A 19,836-nucleotide genomic window follows, 5' to 3' on the forward strand; every position below is an offset into this window, starting at 1 on the left:
GTCCCACCCCAGTCCTCTGCCTCAGACATGCGGGGTGTGGGGACCAGCAAGCTGTCTTTTCACATTTTCTTTTCTTTTTTTAAAGAATGACCTCTTAAAAAAAATAAATATATATATATATGTATTCTATTGATTATTTATTTATTTATTTATTTTTTTTACAGAGAGGAAGGGAGAGGGATAGAGTCAGACACATCGATGAGAGAGAAACATCGATCAGAGCTGCCTCCTGCACACCTCCTGCTGGGGATGTGTCTGCCACCAAGGTACATGCCCTTGACTGACATCGAACCTGGGACCTCTTAGTCCCCAGGCAGACGCTCTATCCACTGAGCCAAACCGGTCAGGGCTTCACACATTTTCTTTAAAAAAAAATTTATTTTTAATCCTCACCTGAGGATGTTTTTTTCCATTGATTTTTTTTTTTTTTTTTGACAGAGTGGGCAGGGAGGGAGGAGAGAGAGTGAAACACCAGTGTGAGAGAGACACATCGATTGGTTGCTTCCCCCAAGCGCTTGACTGGGAATCTAACCTGAGACCCTTTGGTCCTCTGGCCGATGCTCTATTCTCTGAGCCAAACCAGCCAGGGCCATGTTCTGGTGACTCCGATGCCCCCTGAGGGCTGAGAACCACCGGTTTCAAGGACTGAAATCTGTCGTGGGTCTGAGTGGGCCAGGGGCTGTAAATGTGTTTCCTCTGGACTGAGGTTTTGCCACTCAAACGTGCTCCATCAACCACCACCAGCAGCCGCAGAATCGCCCGGGAGCCTGCATGATGGAGACTCTCACCCGAGGCCAGTGAGTCAGGGTCCACAGGCACAGGCTCTGCACATGGGTGTTTGGGGAGCAGAGTCCTGGCCTCGAGCAGACGGCATGCCCCATCCCTTGGGCTGTGTCTACCTTATAGGAGGAAGGGGAATCTGCAGGAGTCGGGAAGTTACTGGTTGGTTGACCCTAAAGAGAGAGGTTATCCTGGATTATCTGGGTGGGCCCAAGTAACCGCACAAGCCCTTAAAATAATGAGAGCTGTCCTCTTGGCCTCTCTTGGAAAATGCTGGGTGTTGAACTTGGGTTCCCAGGACTCAGCTGCACAGAACTAAATTCTTTTATCTTAAAATCCTCACTTGAAGATTCATTTTAGGGAGAGAAAGAGAGTAAGGTGGGGGAGGGCGGGAGAGGGGGGAGAGGGAGAGAGAGAGGAAGAGGGAGAGAGGAAGAGAAGGAGAGAGAGGGAGAGAAGGGAGAGAGGGGGGGGGAGAGAGAGAGAGAGAGAGAGAGAGAGAGAGAGAGAGAGAGAGAAAAGAAACATCCATCGGTTGCTTCCATATGTGTTCTGACTAGGGATTGAACCTGCAACCTTTTGCTGTGTGGGATGATGAGCCACTGGCCAGGGCCAGACCAGAATTATAATACTACAGTTACCACGATGGAGTCTGTGGATGTGGGGCTGACATCTTTCCTCTCCTCCTCTGACCCCTCACTGTTCTTCTAAGAAGGTACAAAAACACACCCTTTTCTTTGGAAAGGAGCGCTAGGATTGTCCCCAACGTCCTTTATAGGCAGCTCGGTGGGGGCTCTAACAGTTAAAACGTGGGCAACGGGACCAGATGGAGCCGGGTCCGGTCCTGGCTCCTCAGCTAGCAGCTGTGTGACCTGAGGAAAAGCACTCAGCTTCTCTGGGCCTCGGTGTTCTCCTCCCAAATGAATCACCTGCTTAGTGAGGATTAAATTACCTGCTCTGAGGATTAAAAAGATAACACATCACTCTGTGCCATTAGTTTGAACCAAAGGGAAGTGCCAATATGTGACCATTTTTGAACTCTCCAAAGAGCAAATTCCCATAATTCAACTTAATCTCTATTTTCCTAGATCCTAAAATATCCTAACTGTACTGGAAAGAAACTCACTGCAATAAGCATACACATCCATTTTGAAGACCCATTTCAAATAAAAAAAGATGGAAAAAGCCTGGTCTCAGAATCAAGAGAATGTGGAATGGCTGTTGCTTCCCCGGGTCATCCGTAGTGAATTCTTTGTCTTAATTGTTTCCTCCCAACAGACAGGCCCCACCCCCGTGGAAGATGCTGGGCTGACCTGTCATCCCTGAGCCCCCCTCTCCTGGAAAAGGCAGGCTGGGAAGGCTGTATGGCCCCATAGGATTCCCAGGAGGTCGGCTTAGCTCCAAGTCTGTCACAAGCCCTTGGAGTTGTGTATAAGATGAAATTGAACATACTGTGAACTTAAAGTGCTTTTAGATCCTCACCCATTTATTTTTATGGCAACTGATGAGAGCTTTCTATTTATGGTAGTAATATAAGGTTTCCTTCCTAAATACATTTAAGGGAAGGTAAGAGGACTTAAAAGAAACATATGAAATAAATAACAACCAGTAACGATGTCCTTCACGAGCGAAAAGGAAATCAGACACTCTGCGATGGAGGAACCTCAGAGAACTGGCCACCAGGATGACCCTAGAAGAATGGCTGAAGGAAGGTCTCTGAACCACAGGAAAGGATGAAGGAGAGAGCCTTGGAGCATCCGGGAGGAGGAACAGGGTAAGCAAAAATATGGACAAATATAATATAAGAGGCATCTTCTTCCTCCTGAATTTCCTAATTATGTTTGATGGTTGGTGCAAAAATTGTAACTGTCTGATGCGGTTCTAAATTAGATGTCATATTTAAAGATGGTTATGTCATAAATGGAGGAGGGTAAGGGGACATGAAGAGAAGTAAGGTTTTCTATGCTTCATCTGAACTGGTAAAATGATGAAACCAGTAGACTTCGATATTATGTACATACTAGACGCCTGGTGCACGAATTCGTGCATGGGTGGGGTCCCTTGGCCTGGCTAGGGATCTGGGCTGACCGGGGCCATCTTGTCCAGTCCCAATCATGGCTGATTGGGGTCAGCCAGCTGGGGATGAGGGTGGGGGGTGAGGGGTGGAGGGTGGAGGGAGGGACCACAGGAGGTTGGCCTGCTGTAGGAGGTTGGCTGTGGGAGCCCACTGACCACCAGGAGGAAGCTCCTGCATTGAGTGTCTGCCCCTTGGTGGTCAGTGCACATTGTAGTGACCGGTCGTCTGGTCGTTCGGTCACTTGGGCTTTCATATATATAGATAATGCAATACATCAAAGCAATCACTAAAAAAGCTATATACAGTGAGATACACTCCAAAACATTACAGACAAATAAAAATGGAACTTAAATAAATGTCCAGGTAGTCCACAGGAAGGCAGGAAGGAGACAGAAAAATCACACAGAAGACAAAAAAATAAGATGGTAGATTTAAGCTCTAAAGCAGTGGTCGGCAAACTCATTAGTCAACAGAGAGGCAAACTGCTGCTTGCAAACTGCATGTGGCTCGAAAGCCACAGTTTGCTGATCACTGCCCTAAAGTATCAATAATTATATAAAATATAAATGGTCTATAAATTCTGATTAAAAGACAGAGATTGACAGAGTGGATGAAAAGCCCGACTGCATGTTGTTTATAAGAAACTCTAAATGCCATGTATAGGCAAGTTGAAAGTAAAAGGACGGGGGAAATATCATACAAACATTAATCAGAGGAAAGCAGGAGTGGCTATATCAGTATTAGATTAAGGAGATTTCAGAGCGAAGAAGACTAGTGGAAGCAGAGAGGAGTATGACATAATGACAAAAGGGTCAACACACCAAGAAGACACCGCAATCCTAAACGTGTCTGCACCAAATGACACAGCTGCAAAATATGTGCGCTAAAAACGGACAGAACTAAAAGGGGAAGGAGACAAATCCAACAATTACAGTCGGAGACCTTAACACCCCTCTGTCAACTGATGGGATAACTGGACGGAGCATCTATAGGGTACAGAAATAGGTTTAGAATATAGGGTGTAGGATACAGCAGAGCTCAGCATAGTCATCAGCTAAGGTAGGGGTGTCGAACTCAATCAGAGAAGGGGCCAAAATCTAAAATCCAGTCTAAATCGCGGGCCGAATGGTTTACTGAACAGTCATAAACTGTCATTGTGATGGAAACGCAGCGGAGTGCAGTGATGACAGCGCGATGCGGGCCACATTGCAAGGCCTGGCGGGATAGATTTGGCCCGCGGGCCTTGTGTTTGACACATGTGAGCTAAGGGGATGTTACTGACAATTACAGAACACCCCACACCAGCAGAAAGCACACCTTTCCAAGAGCCCACAGAACCTATTCCAAGATAGGCCATATAACAAATTGCAAATCTTAAAAAAAGGATTTAAATAATATATGTAGCATGTGTTCTCTGACCACAACAGAATCAAACTAGACATCAATAACAGAAAAATCCCAAAACACTTTGAAACTAAATAACACACTTTCATAAGCCAAAAAAAAAAAAAAGCAAATTTCAAGGGAAATAAAAAATACACCGAACTGAATGAAGGTGAAAATAAAACATATAAAAAATTGTGGGACACAGCTAGGGTAGTGCAGAGCAGAAAATGTAGAATATCAAGTCCTGATTTTTAAAGAAGAAAAAAGAAACAGTTTCAAATCGATAGTTTAACCTTCTACCTCAAGAACCTAGAAGAAAAAAAAAAGCAAAATAAACCTACAGGGTCTGGCCGCAGGAACATCACCCATGCTTGGAGAATGCCCGACTTCACAGAGCCAAGGGCAGTTTATCTTTTCTCCCCTCTGCCCTGCATAGGGATGTGTAACGCCACACTTCACCAGTAGGGGTTGCCATTGAGCCCCCATTTACAGGAAGAGCAAACCTAAGGGTGCAGTCCTAAGAATGCAGGGCCCCATCCCTGGATCCCCCCACCCTCCATGGTCAGTACAACTGCTGGGAGCAGGCTCTGGTCCATACATCCTGGCAAAGGCCCCTCCCTTCTTTCCCATCCCCAGCTGCTGCTGTCAGAGCTGTTGGCTGCTCTGGGGGGCAGGGAGGTAGGTAGGGGGAGCGGGGGAGCGGGGGAGGGTAGGGCTGGGCTGGCGGGTGCTAGCAATGCTCTGTTTTTGGTATGGGTGCTCATCACACAGGCAGGTTTACCTGGTGGGAATTCCTTTGCCTCTAGAGTTAGGATGGGGGCACTTTTCCGTGTGTGTGTGTGTGTGTGTGTGTGTGTGTGTGTGTGTGTTTGTGTGTGTGTGTATATATGTATGTCCTATTTAAAATGATGTTTACCTAGGAACCCCATAGATCAGGCTTACTTAAAGCACAAGATGCTTCAGTAATTTTTGGGATGCCCACTCTATCCTGAAGAAAGAAAGGAAATTAAAAACCCGACACACCAGACTCTGGGAACCCAACAGGGAATGTTTGTCACGAAGGTGGCTTCTTAGGTGATTTCAGGTGAAAGCCTTTTTTATGTATTTTCCAGGTGGGGGGTGCGGGGCAGGGAGCATTTGGTGTTGAAAAGCCTCCAGCAGGCTTCCCTCTGAACAGAAGTGCTGAGGCTCATTACCGGAGGCCGCACACCTGCTCCCACTTGTGGTCTCCGTGGGGCCTGACATCAGACATAAATCTAGCCCGCGGGGCCCCTGGAGGCCGTGCTGGAGACCGAGCTAATGAGAGGACCTAACGGGTCTGGCTCGGACCCGGGCCACGTGCTCCAGGGCTCAGAGAGCAGAAAGGACGCCGAGTTCCTGCTGCTTTACCCTGGGGCCACCCCGCTGCCAGCAAAGGCAGCTCCATGGTCCCCCTGTCCTTCCCTCGGGCAGCCCGTGGGCCCATCCTGGCGGGGGGACCCTGGGTGCCTTCCTGGTCCGGAGGCCTGTTTCCCAGGCGACTTCACAGGTGATTTACAGGTAAGGTGACCAGACGTCCCGATTTTTAACGATTTGTCCCTCGGCGTTTTAACAAAGTCCCGATTTTTAAAAATCGGGACTGTCCCGTCAAAAGCGGGACCTCTGGTCACCTTATTTACAGGGAGGCCCCAGAGCCCCACAAAGCCTGCTCTGAGACAGGGGGGCGGGGAGAGGCTGGTGCTGGGGCCACACCGCCTGGGCTCAGTCCCAGCTCTGCTACTTAGCGCCACTCTGTGATCTCGAGCATGCCAGCCAACGGCTCAGTGCCTCAGTTTCCCCATTTGTTACACCGGGGGTAAGAGTGGTATCTGTTTCAAACGTTGCCTGTGAGGATTTAAACGACATTATTTTAGCTAAAAAAAAAAAAAAAAAAAAAGTCCTCATTTCTGTCTCGAGGCAGTTCATTATGAAAAGGGTTCCGAGGTCAAGCGAGTTTGGGAAGTGCTTGCCTTTGTGTGAATTAGGCTAGTCAAGGCTCTGCAGCAGAGACAGCGAGGTAATCCCATGTTACCCTGAGGAGAGGAGGGGACATTCAGCCTGGTTCCACGTGGTTTTCACGGGCTCCTCGGTGCCTGGCTGCGCCGGGTGTTAAATATTTTGATGTCATCCCTGCTGAGGGGCTGGTTGCTGCAGAAGCAACGGAGACGCCACGTCCCCTGGCGAGGCCATCGTGGGGGTGGGGACTATAAAGCAGTGGCAGGGGCCGTGTGAAGGGCACCCACTCATTTTCTTTCCACAACCAGCCTGAGGTTAACACATCACTGTCCCCACCTTCAGGCGGGGAAACTGAGGCAGAGAGAAGTTCTGTAACTTGACCAGGGTCATAAGGCAAGTCAGTGGCAGAGCCCGGCCTGAACTCCTCCAGTTCGGCTCCAGAGCCCGTGCTCCCAACCACTGTGCCATCCTGTTCCTTGAGGCCCACCGAGAAGCCCAGACTCCTCAAAGCCTCCCGGCAAACTGGTCCCGCCTGGTGCTTCCACAGCCAGTGGCGGGGCGTTTGCCACCCCTCCCCTGACCTGGGCTCTCCACTCCATGGCTGGCCGGGGACCAGGCACCCTGCAGCTGTCCATTCACACAGTTGTCCTCACCCCCACCCCCATATCACATGGCTCGCTGGTGGGTGCTGGGTGTCTCTGTGCTATCACCCAACAAGGGACCCCAAAGAGATTTTGAAGAACTGATCACACAGTAACCCCAGGCCTGGACTGGGTTTTTTCAAGGGGTTGAAAGGGGTTGCCTTATTTCCCTTCAATGCAGGTGCCGGTGGGAATTGGGAGGCCCGTGAGGAAGGGGTGGTCTCAGGGTCAGCGCGGGGTTCACTGGCTTCTGTGTACCCCAAAAGCCTTCCCCAGGGCCTGGCTAACTGTTTTGTCCACCCGCCTGAGTGCCCTGGGATCTCACAGGGACTCAGCAAAGCAGCTGCCCCACAAATGACGACGGCACACGTGGCTTTAGCCACCAGCTGCCACGACCGACCGCAGGGAAGGGACCCCTGAGACGGGGACCTCCGAGCTCTCTGCCGGCGGCCCAGAGGCATCGCACCCCGAGTACCTTGCTGGCTTTCAGGATCTCGAACATGAGGGGCAGGCCCTGGGTGACCAGCTCCTCCGTGTACTCCTCCTCCTGGATGGTCTTGAACTCCTTCAGCAGCCCCTGGATGAGCGGCCGGCGGTGCTGCTGGAAGGCGATGCGCAGGGACTCCAGCCACGTGTGCAGGGTCCACGGGACACCTGGGGGGAGGGCGAGGCGGAGAACAACCAGAAGAGAAGGTGTGTTTTTATCTGAAACGCGGCCTTCCCCCAGAGCGTTACCCATTTGTGAGACTGAGAGACAGGCTTGCGATGACTCCCTCCCCTGAGACGTGCCGAAGTTGAAACGAAAGGTCCTAACTCAATGCCCTAAGGACAGGTGTCCATTTCTTCGTGCTGCTCCTGTTATTAGGGGCTGCATTTTGCAACCTACGATCATGGGGTAGAATATGGGAGCTGTCATGCGCCCGGCTCAGGCCTGGGACAGGCTTCTCCGCGCTGTCTTCCTTTGTCTCCGTCCCCTCTGCTTCCTGGAGAGGGAGGTGCTCGGGGAGGGGCCGGGTCTGGCCCAGGGATGGATGCCACATCCGTGCCCAGGCGAGGGCGGAGAGCTGGGGAAACCCACCAGGGAGCTAAGAAGGATGCTTCCACCCACGTCAGGAGACAGGGAGGGTATGGCTGCTGGCCCCCCGCCCCCCGTGCACAAAAACTACATTTCCACCTGCAGCCACTTCATCAGGCTTCCTCCCCAACAGGAGCTCTCGAGCAGCTGATTGCTGTGCCGATCCCCCCTCTCCCGGCTCTGGTAGGGAGACTCCTGCGTACAACAAGCCGACCTTTCGGAGTCTCGGGCTGCTTCACTGTGCTAAACAGGCCCTCAGGGCTGTGGCATGAACGCCCCACCTGCTAAACAGCCACTGCGAGAGGCCCTTTTCCAGAACATCTGCATGGGGCCCCTCTGCAGGCCCCCTGAGTTTAAGGCCCCTGTGAGTGCTGCTATTCCCACGCTGGGGCTGTGCCATTAGACTGGGAAGGCCTGGTGAGCCTGTCCCTCAGATGCACGGAGGAGCCATCACGGAAGAGCCAGCCCCCCCAAAGCCTTCCGGAGGGGGAAGTAGCGGGGGGGGAGGGGGGAAGCCCTGGTAAGGAAGCCTGTCCTCCTCTAGCCGCTGCCCGGCCGCAGCTTCGTAGGTCCGGGTGCTCTCTGCGCCCCAACCCCTGGGAACCACCTGGGATGCTTGTTAAATATACAGATTTCCGCCTCTACCCATCCAGACCCTAGACAGCAGAGCTTCTGGGTGTGGGGCCTGGCGATGTGTATTCAGACAAGCTCCCAGGTGATTCACACGCCTAGCTTCCAGGGCCCGGAGTATGGGAATCGTGGGAAGGTGACCGGAGGACGGGGCTGGCAGGATGCTGCTGTGGCTGGGGTCGGTGTGGGACTCTCAGCATGGAGTGAGTCCCAACCAGCCACGGAGAGGTCCCCTGGGCGTGTGCGTGTGTGTGTGTGTGTGCGTGTGTGTGTGCGTGTGTGTGTGTATGTGTGTGTGGTGTGTGTGTGGTGTGTGCGCGCGCGTGTGATGTGTGTGTGTGTGGTGTGTGTGTGTGTGTGTGTGGTGTGTGTATGTGTGTGTGGTGTGTGTGATGTGTGTGCGCGCGCGCGTGTGCTGTGTGTGTGTGTGTGTGTGGTGTGTGTATGTGTGTGTGTGGTATGTGTGTGTGTGTGGTGTGTGTGTGTGATGTGTGTGGTGTGTGTGTGTGCGTGTGTGTGTGTGTATGTGTGTGTGGTGTGTGTGTGGTGTGTGCGCGCGCGTGTGATGTGTGTGTGTGTGTGTGTGTGGTGTGTATGTGTGTGTGTGTGGTCTGTGTGTGTGTGTGTGGTGTGTGTATGTGTGTGTGTGGTATGTGTGTGTGTGTGGTGTGTGTGTGTGTGTGTGTGTGTGTGGTGTGTGTATGTGTGTGTGTGTGTGTGTGGTCTGTGTGTGTGTGTGTGGTGTGTGTATGTGTGTGTGTGGTATGTGTGTGTGTGTGGTGTGTGTGTGATGTGTGTGGTGTGTGTGTGCCGGGCAGTGGTGCCGTGCCCAGGGGCGGAAGGCGCCCGCACTGACCTATGCTCCTGATGTCAATTGTGACATCCACGTAGCCATGCTCAGCGCTGTGATACATGGCCTCCCTCAGGGCTCTCAGTTTGGCCTTGCTGTTGCGGCTGGCGCACAGGGGGGGCGGGGCTGCCTCCGCCAGGTCTGTCCCCTCGGCCAGAATCTCCTCCAGGGACAGGATATCGCTCTTCTCCTTCTCTGGCTGGGCGAGCAGTTTGCGGAACACGTTCCTGTCAATCATAAACCCGGAGAGGAAGACACTCAGAGGCGGGGGAGGGCTCTGCCAGGGCGGGGACGGGCGGGGACCACTCCCTGGGACACGGGAAGAGGACGGGACCAAGTTGGGGTGGCGGGCGCTCCGTTCTGGGGGTGGAGGAGATGGTGGGGCATGGCTGGCTGTGTTTCCTCAAGGACAACCAGGGACCTAAGTGTTTGCCTCGAGTATCTAGAAGGCTCTGGAACCTGTGGTTCCGCTTTAAGTGGGGCGATGTGCAATAAAACCGATGGGATTCATCCAGAGGGAATGGTGGACGGGAGGCGAGCAAACAGGAAGTGATTTATTCTTTTTAAAGGGATTCTTCTCACTTTGCTTCCGAGAGGGGATTAATGCCTGCACAGTGGATGTTGGCTGGGAGAGGACAGTCAGTCCAGGCAGATGGGTGCGGCATGGGGTGGGCCTGCACTGCCTTTGGGCCCCACACCCAGAGAGGCAGCGGGTCTGGGGCAGGCCTGGGAATCTGCATTTTTAACAAGCACCGCTTGGGGCCTGGGGCTCCGGCCCGCCCTAGCCTACCTGTGTCCGTGGGCTGCGGCCTGGCTGAAAGAGTTCATGTCCCCCTGGGGGGTGGTAGAAATTCCATTCCTGTGCATGGTTCCTATCAGGGGGTCCGCACCTCGCTCCAACAGCAAACTAACCAGCTCAAAATTGCCTGCAAGCCCAGAGAAGGGGTTTCATAAGCGCATACAAGCAAACACAGAGTCGGTGGAGGCCCTCGGCCAGGGTGAGGATGGGCACCTCTTACCCACGGCGGCGGCGAGCTGCAGGGGCGTCTCCGAGTAGTTCTCCTCGCCGTGCTCCACGGAGCCCTCGACCTTGGCCCCGGCGTCCAGAAGGAGCTGCGGAGGGAGAGGCGCCACGGACACGTTGAAAGGACACATCAGATGTTGAGGGGGCGTCAGGAAAACTGGAGGAAATCAGTGCCATGCCAATGTTCCTGCTCTCCGCTGGGTCCGCGGCCACGGGCACAGGGCGAGGGCGGCTGGGCCTCGAGGGGGCGCTGGGAGCTGCTGGGATCTACTGGACCCTGGGAGCTGGTGGGGAACATGGCCCTCCGGCCCGCCCCAGACCCACTGGACCGGAGTCTGCCTTTGAACAGGCTCTCCGGGGCACTGACACGTACACGAATGTTTCTAGAAGCCCCTGGAACCAGGGGCTGGAAGACTCCCTGTTTGGGTCGAAGAGCATTCAAGTGGTCTCGTGGAATCACAGATTAAGAGTTCTGGAGAGCACCCGGGCCGGCGAGGGCCAGGGTCCCGGGAGCTCCGTGGACAGGTCAGCAGAGGCTGCGTTTCCTGGCCAGCAGGTGCCCTGTGGCCTGTGAGCTTCCCCAAAGCTCTGCCTCACAGGACTCAGTTCTGTGCCTTCCCAAGGTACCCGTGTTTCTCCCGGTGAATGTGCTGCTGCTGATGCAAACGAGCTGGGGTGGTGGGGCGGGGGTAAGGGAGGGGGAGAACCTGTTTTCTTTATCACCCGTGGGGGTCCCTGAGGGTGCAGCCAGGAGCGGGCTGCACGTGTGGCTTCCCATGACTTGTACACCTGACTTCGGGTTGGCTCTGCTCGGCTGCCCACTGTGCCTACTCCGGATCGAAAGGCCGGGGGTGCCACTGCTTGTTCAAGGATGGCATCTGCGCCTGCCAGGCCACCTCCCGCCTCTTCTTCCCTAGACTCCTCTACTGGGATTGGACCTCCTGAAACGTGGCTTTGGATCTGTCTCCAGGATCCCCACCCCCTAGGCAACAATGAAGGATTCCCGTGGAATCCCACCATTGCCCAGCGGTGCCTCTCTCACTGTTCCCTGCTCTCCGTTCATCCTCAGAGGCTTGGACCCCATCAAAGGAGGCAAGTTCCTGATGGACCCGAAGCTCAGCACTCCCTGTGGGGTCAGGTGGGGTCAGGAGGGGTCCAGGCCTGGCTGCTCGCCTCTCCTTTCTGATGCAGGGAAGACCACGTTTAAGATCTAGAATAGGGGTGTCGAACTCAATCAGAGAAGGGGCCAAAATCTAAAATCCAGCCTAAATCGCGGGCCGAATGGTTTACTGAACAGTCATAAACTGTCATTGTGATGGAAACGCAGCGGAGTGCAGTGATGACAGCGCGGTGCGGGCCACATTGCAAGGCCTGGCGGGACGGATTTGGCCCGCGGGCCTTGTGTTTGACACATGTGATCTAGAATGTACTGGATGGCTCACCAACAAACACCAACTCAACAACAGCCAGAGAAGGCGCAAGCAACACGCGCATGCCCACAGGGCCTCGGAGGAGGATGTCTCTCCATGCGTGGGAGCAGTCTCAGAAGACACAGGCCAAGGCTCCTGGGTCCGATTCCACGAAGTGGGATCCTCGCAAGTGTCTGTCTTTTGGAACCCGTTGCCTTGGCAACCTGGATGCGTCTTCCCACTGGTTGGAAGCCACTAGACTCTCCACAAACACCAGGGTCACCCCGAAGGGGAGGAGGCTCCAAGGTCTCACACCAGCCATGTTTTGTGTTCACGTTACGGCAAATAAAACGAACCAATCCACAAAGCCACAGCTCGGGCCCCGCCCCCGAGCCACGGGGAACACCTTCCGTAGGTCGGCCACGGTGTGTGTTGTGTGAGGCTGCATGTGGGTAGGTGACAATTTCATACTGGCTAACGCTGGGCCATAGAGATCCTTCCATACGACGCTTTCACGCATATGAGATGCATGTGCTCTATTTAATTGCAGTGAACCAATAGGAATGTCTCAGTGACTATGCATGCCGGGAGAGGTACAGATTTGCATCATGGGAGAGGTGAAGTTAAAGGTCAGGTGTGGATAGGGGAATGCGTTAATACCTGAACTACAGGAATATGTCCATGCAACACAGCAAAAGTCAGAGCCGTCCAATGGCGGGTCTCGGGGTGGACGGACGGGTATTTATGAGGAGTACTGACAACCTATAAACAAATTGAAGTTATTTTCAGAACGTGACCTTCACAATACGTAGACGAGCAGGACGGACCTCGCCGTGGCTGGGCACGAGGGAAAGGCGTACAATGGACGCCCTGGCCGGTGCCTGGGGAAGTGTTGGTGATGGGGGTGGTGAGAAACAAGGACTCCTTTGCTTCTTGTCTGAACGCAATTCAATGGATGACCTCTGGCCACCGCGAAGGTGCCTTGGAGAAGGTGTGAGGGTGGCCACAATGAGCCAGCTCACCTGCCTGGCTTCTCTCTCTGCTGCAGGAAAGTTGGTGGTTCTGAGACCTACATGAGATGCCACTGCCAGCTCACCTACGCCTTTAGGGGACGTTCCCGGTGGCAGCAAACCCCAGGCAAGGAGGAAGTGGCACCATCTGGTCACAGCTCACCCACACTGTCCTCAGTCCACTCTCCTGCTGCCTCTCTGGTTGACAAAGGTCCTCAGATTTCTTGAACCTGGGCATAAAAACTTCCCCGAAAGCACCACAAATAAGCGCTCTGCTCTGACACTGGTCTTTTGGCATGGGGTGTGTGTGTGTGTGTATCTCAAAACACCCCTGGCCACAAGAGAGGTGTCTGGGCAGCTGAGGGTTGGGGTCCTGCAGGACGGGCATCCACACATGGTTTTCCTGAACATTCCTGGGGCCATGTCCCCGAGATGCCTGCTGCATTCAGAGGAGCTGAGGTCACTCCTCCCCTGCAGGGGAAGCCTGGAGCTGGGAGCCATGGGCTGGGTTAGGGAGGACTGGGGAACCCCTGGGAACCCAAGCTGGGAGTCCTTTCAGGGTCTGCATGGTGATTATGGATGCATAACAGGGGTGTGTGTGTATGAAATCCCCAATACTTGTATGATCCAAAATGGTGATGGATCCCAAACTATGTCTATTGACTGCTTTCCTCCGATGAATATAAAACTCACTAAAAAAAACACAGCACTACACCCCAAAAGCAAATAGAAAAGCCGAACAAAACCCACAGTACTAAATCGACAAGAGCGTCTAATTTTGACCTAAAAAGGTTTCACAGGGTTGCTGAGTTAGGACGGTGGCATACCAATTTCCCCAGTTTTCAAGGCTGCCAATATCTGGCTGGTGGAGAGAGTGGGTCTTAAGACAGCATAGAACATGGTTAAAAAAAAAAAAAAGTAAAAAAAGTGTGATTTCACCTATTACAACCCCCGGCAGGGAAGGACACCAATACTGAGTCCCAAACTGATGCTAGTTCCCCCCTGTATTTGTTTCTTCCAACAGCTCTCTGAGATGGCTGTGATTATTCTCCCATTTTGCAGATGGGGACACCGAGGCTCAGAAACCACTTGCCCAAGCACAAAAGTACGTTACCACGGCCCAGACAGTGTCAGAATTTGAACCCGTGTCAAATTCTAAAGCCTGCTGGGGGGTGCTTTTTGCTCCAGCACGCTACTTCAGAGCTTTGTGATTAGCTTTAGCTTTACGACCCGTGACCGCAACTCAGCCAACCAGGGTCGCCAATAGATTCGGTGGGGGAGGGGGAGCCATGCCTCAGCTCTGGGACAGGGCCCGGCTTTGCACTGCGCAGAGGGAAGGGGCTGGTGGCTCAGGAGGGCACTCTTTGCTCTGATCCCAGAAGGAATGGATTACCATAAGGAGCAGAGACTATACTCCTGAGCCGATTAAAAGCTGGTGCGCCTTGTGGCTTTGTTGGCTGTTTTTATGTGAAACATAACATGCTCCTTGGAGTTTCCCTGGGCTGGGGCCTTAAGATGGAGGGAATCCATCCGCTGGTCTGACCTCTTTGCTGGACAGAGTGCCCTGCCCTCAGCAGTGGCTCTCGGGAGAGAAAGCCCCTCCCCCCGCTCTTGATTCACCTTCCCCTGGGGATGCCAGGCCGAGGGGCCCTGCAGCTCCCTGCACCCTCACCTCCACATTCAAGTCAGCTCCAGCATCCAGCAGCATCTGCACCATCGCCTCATCCCCACGGACGCAGGCGTACATCAGGGGGGTCATGCCCTGCGGGGAGTGAGAAACCAGAGGACGAAGAAGGGTTACCAGGTGGCTGGGTCACTTGATGCTAAGATGCAAATTCTTACTTTTGCTTAGAAGGCTATCTCTGCACTCAAAATCCGGCATTAAAAAAATAATAATAGCCGAAACCGGTTTGGCTCAGTGGATAGAGCATCAGCCTGTGGACTGAAAGGTCCCGGGTCCCTGATTCCGGTCAAGGGCATATATCATACTTGTGGGCACATCCCCAGTGGGTGGTGTTCAACAGGCAGCTGATCGATGATTCTCTCTCAACGTTGTTTCTAACTCTCTATCCCTCTCCTTTCCTCTCTGTAAAAAAAAATCAATAAAATATATTAAAAAATAATTATAATAAACAGCCTTAAGGTCACAATCCTCCATAGTTTGCAAACCAACATGAAGGCAAGAAGGGACCATAAATTGTCTCTCTTTTTTTGCATTTATCGTTGCTTACGTTGGAGGGTTTTCCTTTGTCTGTGTTAGGGTGCCACAGCCCTAGGAGTGTTGGCTGAAGCAAATGGCTGACTTCAACTTTCTGGGTTCTCAGCATCCGCCGCCAAGCAATCAAAATGACAAACATTGTTTCCTTGACATTTTCTCTTTCTCAACGTAACAAGCATCATCTTTACTCTATTCAAGATACCGGTCGGGATCAAGGGAAACTGGATACCTCTGAGCACACCCCCAGAGTTGACATCTGCTTTGACATTACCATTTACAAGCGAATGAGGAATGGCTTTCAAAAATTCCATAAGCATTTGCCCAAGACTCCTGCTTATTATAAACAATGTACCCAAACCAACAGAAGGGATGGATGGATATTTCCATAAACAGTGTGGTGGCTGTGGAGGGAGGAAATATCCCAGTAAGAAGAGCCTTATCTGACACCATCCACTGAAACCATTTCTGGTTTGCTTTAGCGACACAGGGACAAAATTAAAACCATAAAAGTCAACTAGGCACAAAAATAATAAAATAATTGCAAAGGAAAATCACTGCAGCACGGAGGGCATGAAATTGAAAACGTAAACAAGACGAAAAGGTAAGCAGTGCATGGAGACATATCTGTCACGTTATAATAAGGGGTCATGTGTCTCATATATAAAGAGCTCTTCTCAATAAAAAAGACAGTAAAGCTCCAGTGAAAACCAGGCAAAAGGTAAGCAAAAGATTCACAGGGAACACACATATAATTTGTTGGAGGGTGTGTACAAGGAAACCAAGTCTCTGGAATAGTAATTTGAGATTAAAAAAACCAAAACAAAAACCTTCAGAAAGATTAATGAGTTTGAACCACTATTTCCACTCTTAAGAGTTTTCCTAATGAGACAATCAGGGATTCGAACAAAGATTTGTATAAGTTTATTTAGCTCAGTGTTATTGATATAAGTGACTAGAAACAACCTAAACACCCAACAACCGAGTGTGGCTAAATGAATAAATAATATGACCATGTTAAGTCACCATTAAAAGGGACCAAAATTATTTAATGATTTTTAATATTAAAGTATCTTTCATTGCACCTCAGTGTCAGGGGTTTGGGGGTCAGCTGCCTGTCTCAGAGGCTCCTCCTGGGGTCCCCCAGAATGACTTCTGTGCCTCCTAAACGTACCCTGAAAGTTTGGTGGAAATTTGTCTCGATTTGTTCTGTGATGAAGTAACAGGCCGGCTGAGCAACTAATTTTAACCAGGCTGGAAAAAGAACGTGAAGGACACACACTAAATATAAATAGGATGGTTATCCGGGAGAGGGGATGATTTCCTTTCTGGAATAGGCCTATTTTTTCTCTCTTTTCCATTTCAGCTGCAATGACCACGTGCAACTTCTATAAAGATGAACAAGGGTATTTTTATTTTAAAAACTAAAAAATAAGAAAAAAATAAAAATAAATAAAAAGTCACCCTGAGTTACCCATAGGGGGAGCCTCTGTCCAGTGCCCGCTGTGTCCACTTGCCATGGGGTGTCGCTCGTGGTGAAGGTGGGGGTGCGTATTCAGACACCCAGAGGACCCCGTACCTGTTCGCTCATGGTGTTGATCCCATCGGGCCCCAGGAGGGACACGGCCTGCTTCACCAGATCCGTCCGCCCGCAGTTCAGCATCCGGAAACCCAGGTCCTGCTTAAACTTGGCTTCGATGGCCACCGCGTCCAGCTTCCGAGAAGCAAAAAAGCAGTCGTCAGCCCTAAGGGAGGGAGAGAGGGTCAGCTGGATGCGGCGGCCTCCCCAGGGGCAGGCCTGGAAGGCCCCCAGCGTCAGGGAGCACCAGGAGACGTTGTGTTCACTTTTCATGTCCACGGCCCGCTCCTGGGCCTTCGTTAGAATGTGGACGTCTTGACCCTTTGTCCTGCTGTGGATCTGTCCTGTCCTCCGTGTTTCTTCACGCAGGGAGCAAAGTAGACTCTGGGCTACTATTTACTGAATGTTTACTGGGGGGTAGGATACCCTAAACTCTTTACATGAATTAATCCTCACTCAACCCCAAGAGGTAAATACTATTTAAAAAAAATATATATTTTATTTATTTTTTTTATAGAGAGGAAAAGAGAGGGAGAGAGAGTTAGAAACATCGATGAGAGAGAACCATCTATCAGCTGCCTCCTGCACACCCCCTGCTGAGGATGTGCCCGCAACCAAGGTACATGCCCTTCACCAGAATCAAACCTGGGACCTTTCAGTCCGCAGGCCAATGCTCTATCCACTGAGCCAAACAGGTTTTGGCTTAAATACTATTTTTAACCCACTTTTTTTTTTTTTTTTTTTTTTTTTTAATCCTCACCCAAGGATATTTTCCCACTGATTTTTAGAGAGAGTGGAAGAAATACTGATGTGAGAGAAACATCCATGGGTTGCCTCCTGCGCGAGCCCCAGACCAGGGCCCTGGCCGGGGAGAAGCCTGCAACCCCACCGAGGGATGTGCCCTTGACTGGAATTGAACCCAAGACCCTTTGGTCTCCAGGCCGATGCTCTATCCACAGAGTCCAACTGGCTGGCCCTTTACTCCTCTGTTAACCACGGGGAAACAGACACAGTGAAAGGACTTGCCCAAGGCCACGCAGCCGGCAAGCAGAGGTGCTGGGGTGTGAACCACGGCAGCCTGGAGAGCCTGCTTGGGTATCTACTGTGCCCCCTTGTCCCCCATCATGGCACATACTATTTGCCTCTTCCCTTGCTTGCCTTCCCCTCCAGGCTTGGGACTTCGGTGAAAGCAGAGACCCTGGCTAGTGTGTCTGCATCCCAGTGCCAGACAGCGCCCAGCACATGGCGCTGTTACAAACGATAGCTGAACGAACACAGGGCAGGTGGATGCTGGACATTCAAAGCAGAAGCAGGGCAGAGACCTGGGAAGATGGAATGTGGTCACCAATAGTCAGGTGCCTCGAAAACGAACCCAGGCAGCTGGGCGCAGCGAGCGAGCGAGAGGTCAGGGAAGGTGAGAGAAAAATAAACAGGTTCCAGAAAGCGATGCAAACTCTGCGGGTACAGGACGCTACCTCCTTCCCACCGCGAACTGATCCATCACCGACGGAATCAGATCTGCAAGCACTTATGGGGCACCTGCTGGTGGCTAGCTCTGCGCTAGGGGCCGAAGACGTGTCACTGTCCCTGAAGGGGAGAGGGCACAGGCTCTGGCCATGAGATCCTCTGTGGTGCATGCAGTGCTTGAGGGATCGGAGGCATGCACCAAACAGAGCCTAGGGGATACAGCAAGGCTTCCTGGAGGAGGTGACTTAAATAAGGAAGGGATAGGAGGAAAGAAAGCAGAAGAACTTTGAGCTCGTATGAGCAGAAGTGTGGCAAGGAGGCATGGCAGGTGAAGTGAGGGAGGGAAGGTCCCAGGGTTTCCAGGGTCTAAACTTATAGGCAGGGTGCCAGAGCTGAGGGGGTGGGTGGTGGGTGGGTTGGATGACAGGGGAACCTGACTTGATTCTCAAGGCTCCAAACGTCACCCGTAAGGGCCATTGAACATTTTGAAGCAGGCAGGCACTGGTATGGTTGGAAGGCCAGCTCTGAGAGAGAGTAGAGGATGGGTTTGCGGGGAGCCCCCCCCCTAGAGATAAGAGCCATGTCCATGCTAGCTACGTGGATGAAGAAGCTGCTGGTGACAGAGACGGGACAAGGGGCTGAGTGAAGGCTGTGGCTGCTGGGGTGGAGCAGGTGCCGTGGGTTGTCTTCTCCACATGCAGGTGCCCATTGCTCAGGTGACGGCCCTGCGGCTGGTGGCCCACGCAGTCTCATCAGCCGCAGTCAGCGCTGTCCCAGACCCCCTCCTGTCCCTCCTCTTGCCAACCCAGAGGGTGGGAATGGAGGAAAGGAGGCAGGCATTCAGCATCCCTGGTCCCATTCCTGCCTCTCACTAACCCACAGGGTGGTATAGGAAGGATTCAGTTTGTGGGGGGATTATCTTCCTTTTTATCCTCGGGAGAAAGGAGAGGGGGTGCTGTTTATGGTGCTAAGACTCCTGCTCAGCAGCAAGGCTAGGTTCTGGGGAGAACAGCAGAGAGGTGACCACAGAGAGCCTCAGGAGGCGGGTGGGGTGGGTGTATACGTGACCTTTCATTGGGTTCCTGATACATCGTTCATCTCTGCTGACAGAGGAGCCTTGGTCCAAGGCTGTCCTGAAACAGGAACCCTGCGGTAGGTAGGATATGTCAGACCAGTGGTCAGCAAGCTGCGGCTCGAGAGCCACATGGTTGGAGGTCTTTGGCCCCTTGAGTGTGGCTCTTCCACAAAATACCATGTGTGGGCGCGCACATACAGTGCAATTGAAACTTCGTGGCCCATGCGCAGAAGTCGGTTTTTGGCTCTCAAAAGAAATTTCAATCCTTATACCGTGGATATTTGGCTCTGTTGACCAGTGAGTTTACCGACCACTGTGTTAGGCTTTCAATAGGTGACACTAGGATTTTGCTTCTGGCCACCAGGGGGAGCTGATGCAGCGAAAATCCCAGAGGATCCGAGTTTGGGGTTGATAGGGGGTCTGGAGTCTGTACACATGCTTCAGGAACCGGATCAGGTCAGGCTCCAAGGCCCAGGGAAGAACTAAGAAAGGTATTTAGGGGACCAGAGTGGACCAGGATCCTGGACTCCAAGATGAAAGATCACCCCCAACGCTGCTGGACACTCTCCCGGGAAGCCTGAATGCTCCCCAGGTCAGGGGGAAATGCAGGACTCCGGGCCTGGCCTTAGACCACGGCATCAGCA

The 19,836-nt window shown here is 52.4% G+C and overlaps 1 protein-coding gene across 8 annotated transcripts in view; it reads right to left on the bottom strand.

The window, feature by feature from the left end:
* Positions 1–19,836, bottom strand: part of BTBD11 (BTB domain containing 11) — a 232,748-nt gene that overhangs the window by 19,030 nt on the left and 193,882 nt on the right. For 5 of the 8 annotated variants that reach the window (XM_036457443.2, XM_036457441.2, XM_036457444.2 and 2 more), the window contains 7 exons: positions 16,651–16,816; positions 14,529–14,618; positions 12,507–12,608; positions 10,433–10,526; positions 10,204–10,339; positions 9,420–9,640; positions 7,334–7,512 (listed from right to left, as the gene is read on the bottom strand). In XM_036457443.2, coding sequence (XP_036313336.1) covers positions 7,334–7,512; positions 9,420–9,640; positions 10,204–10,339; positions 10,433–10,526; positions 12,507–12,608; positions 14,529–14,618; positions 16,651–16,816 — 988 coding nt within the window. The remainder of the gene's footprint in view (positions 1–7,333; positions 7,513–9,419; positions 9,641–10,203; positions 10,340–10,432; positions 10,527–12,506; positions 12,609–14,528; positions 14,619–16,650; positions 16,817–19,836) is intronic. The other 3 variants (XM_036457442.2, XM_045587551.1, XM_045587552.1) reach the window with 3 other exon arrangements.

This window comes from Pipistrellus kuhlii, unplaced genomic scaffold (genome assembly GCF_014108245.1).
Source record: "Pipistrellus kuhlii isolate mPipKuh1 unplaced genomic scaffold, mPipKuh1.p scaffold_m20_p_3, whole genome shotgun sequence".
In the NCBI taxonomy this organism is placed as follows: Eukaryota; Metazoa; Chordata; class Mammalia; order Chiroptera; family Vespertilionidae; genus Pipistrellus; species Pipistrellus kuhlii.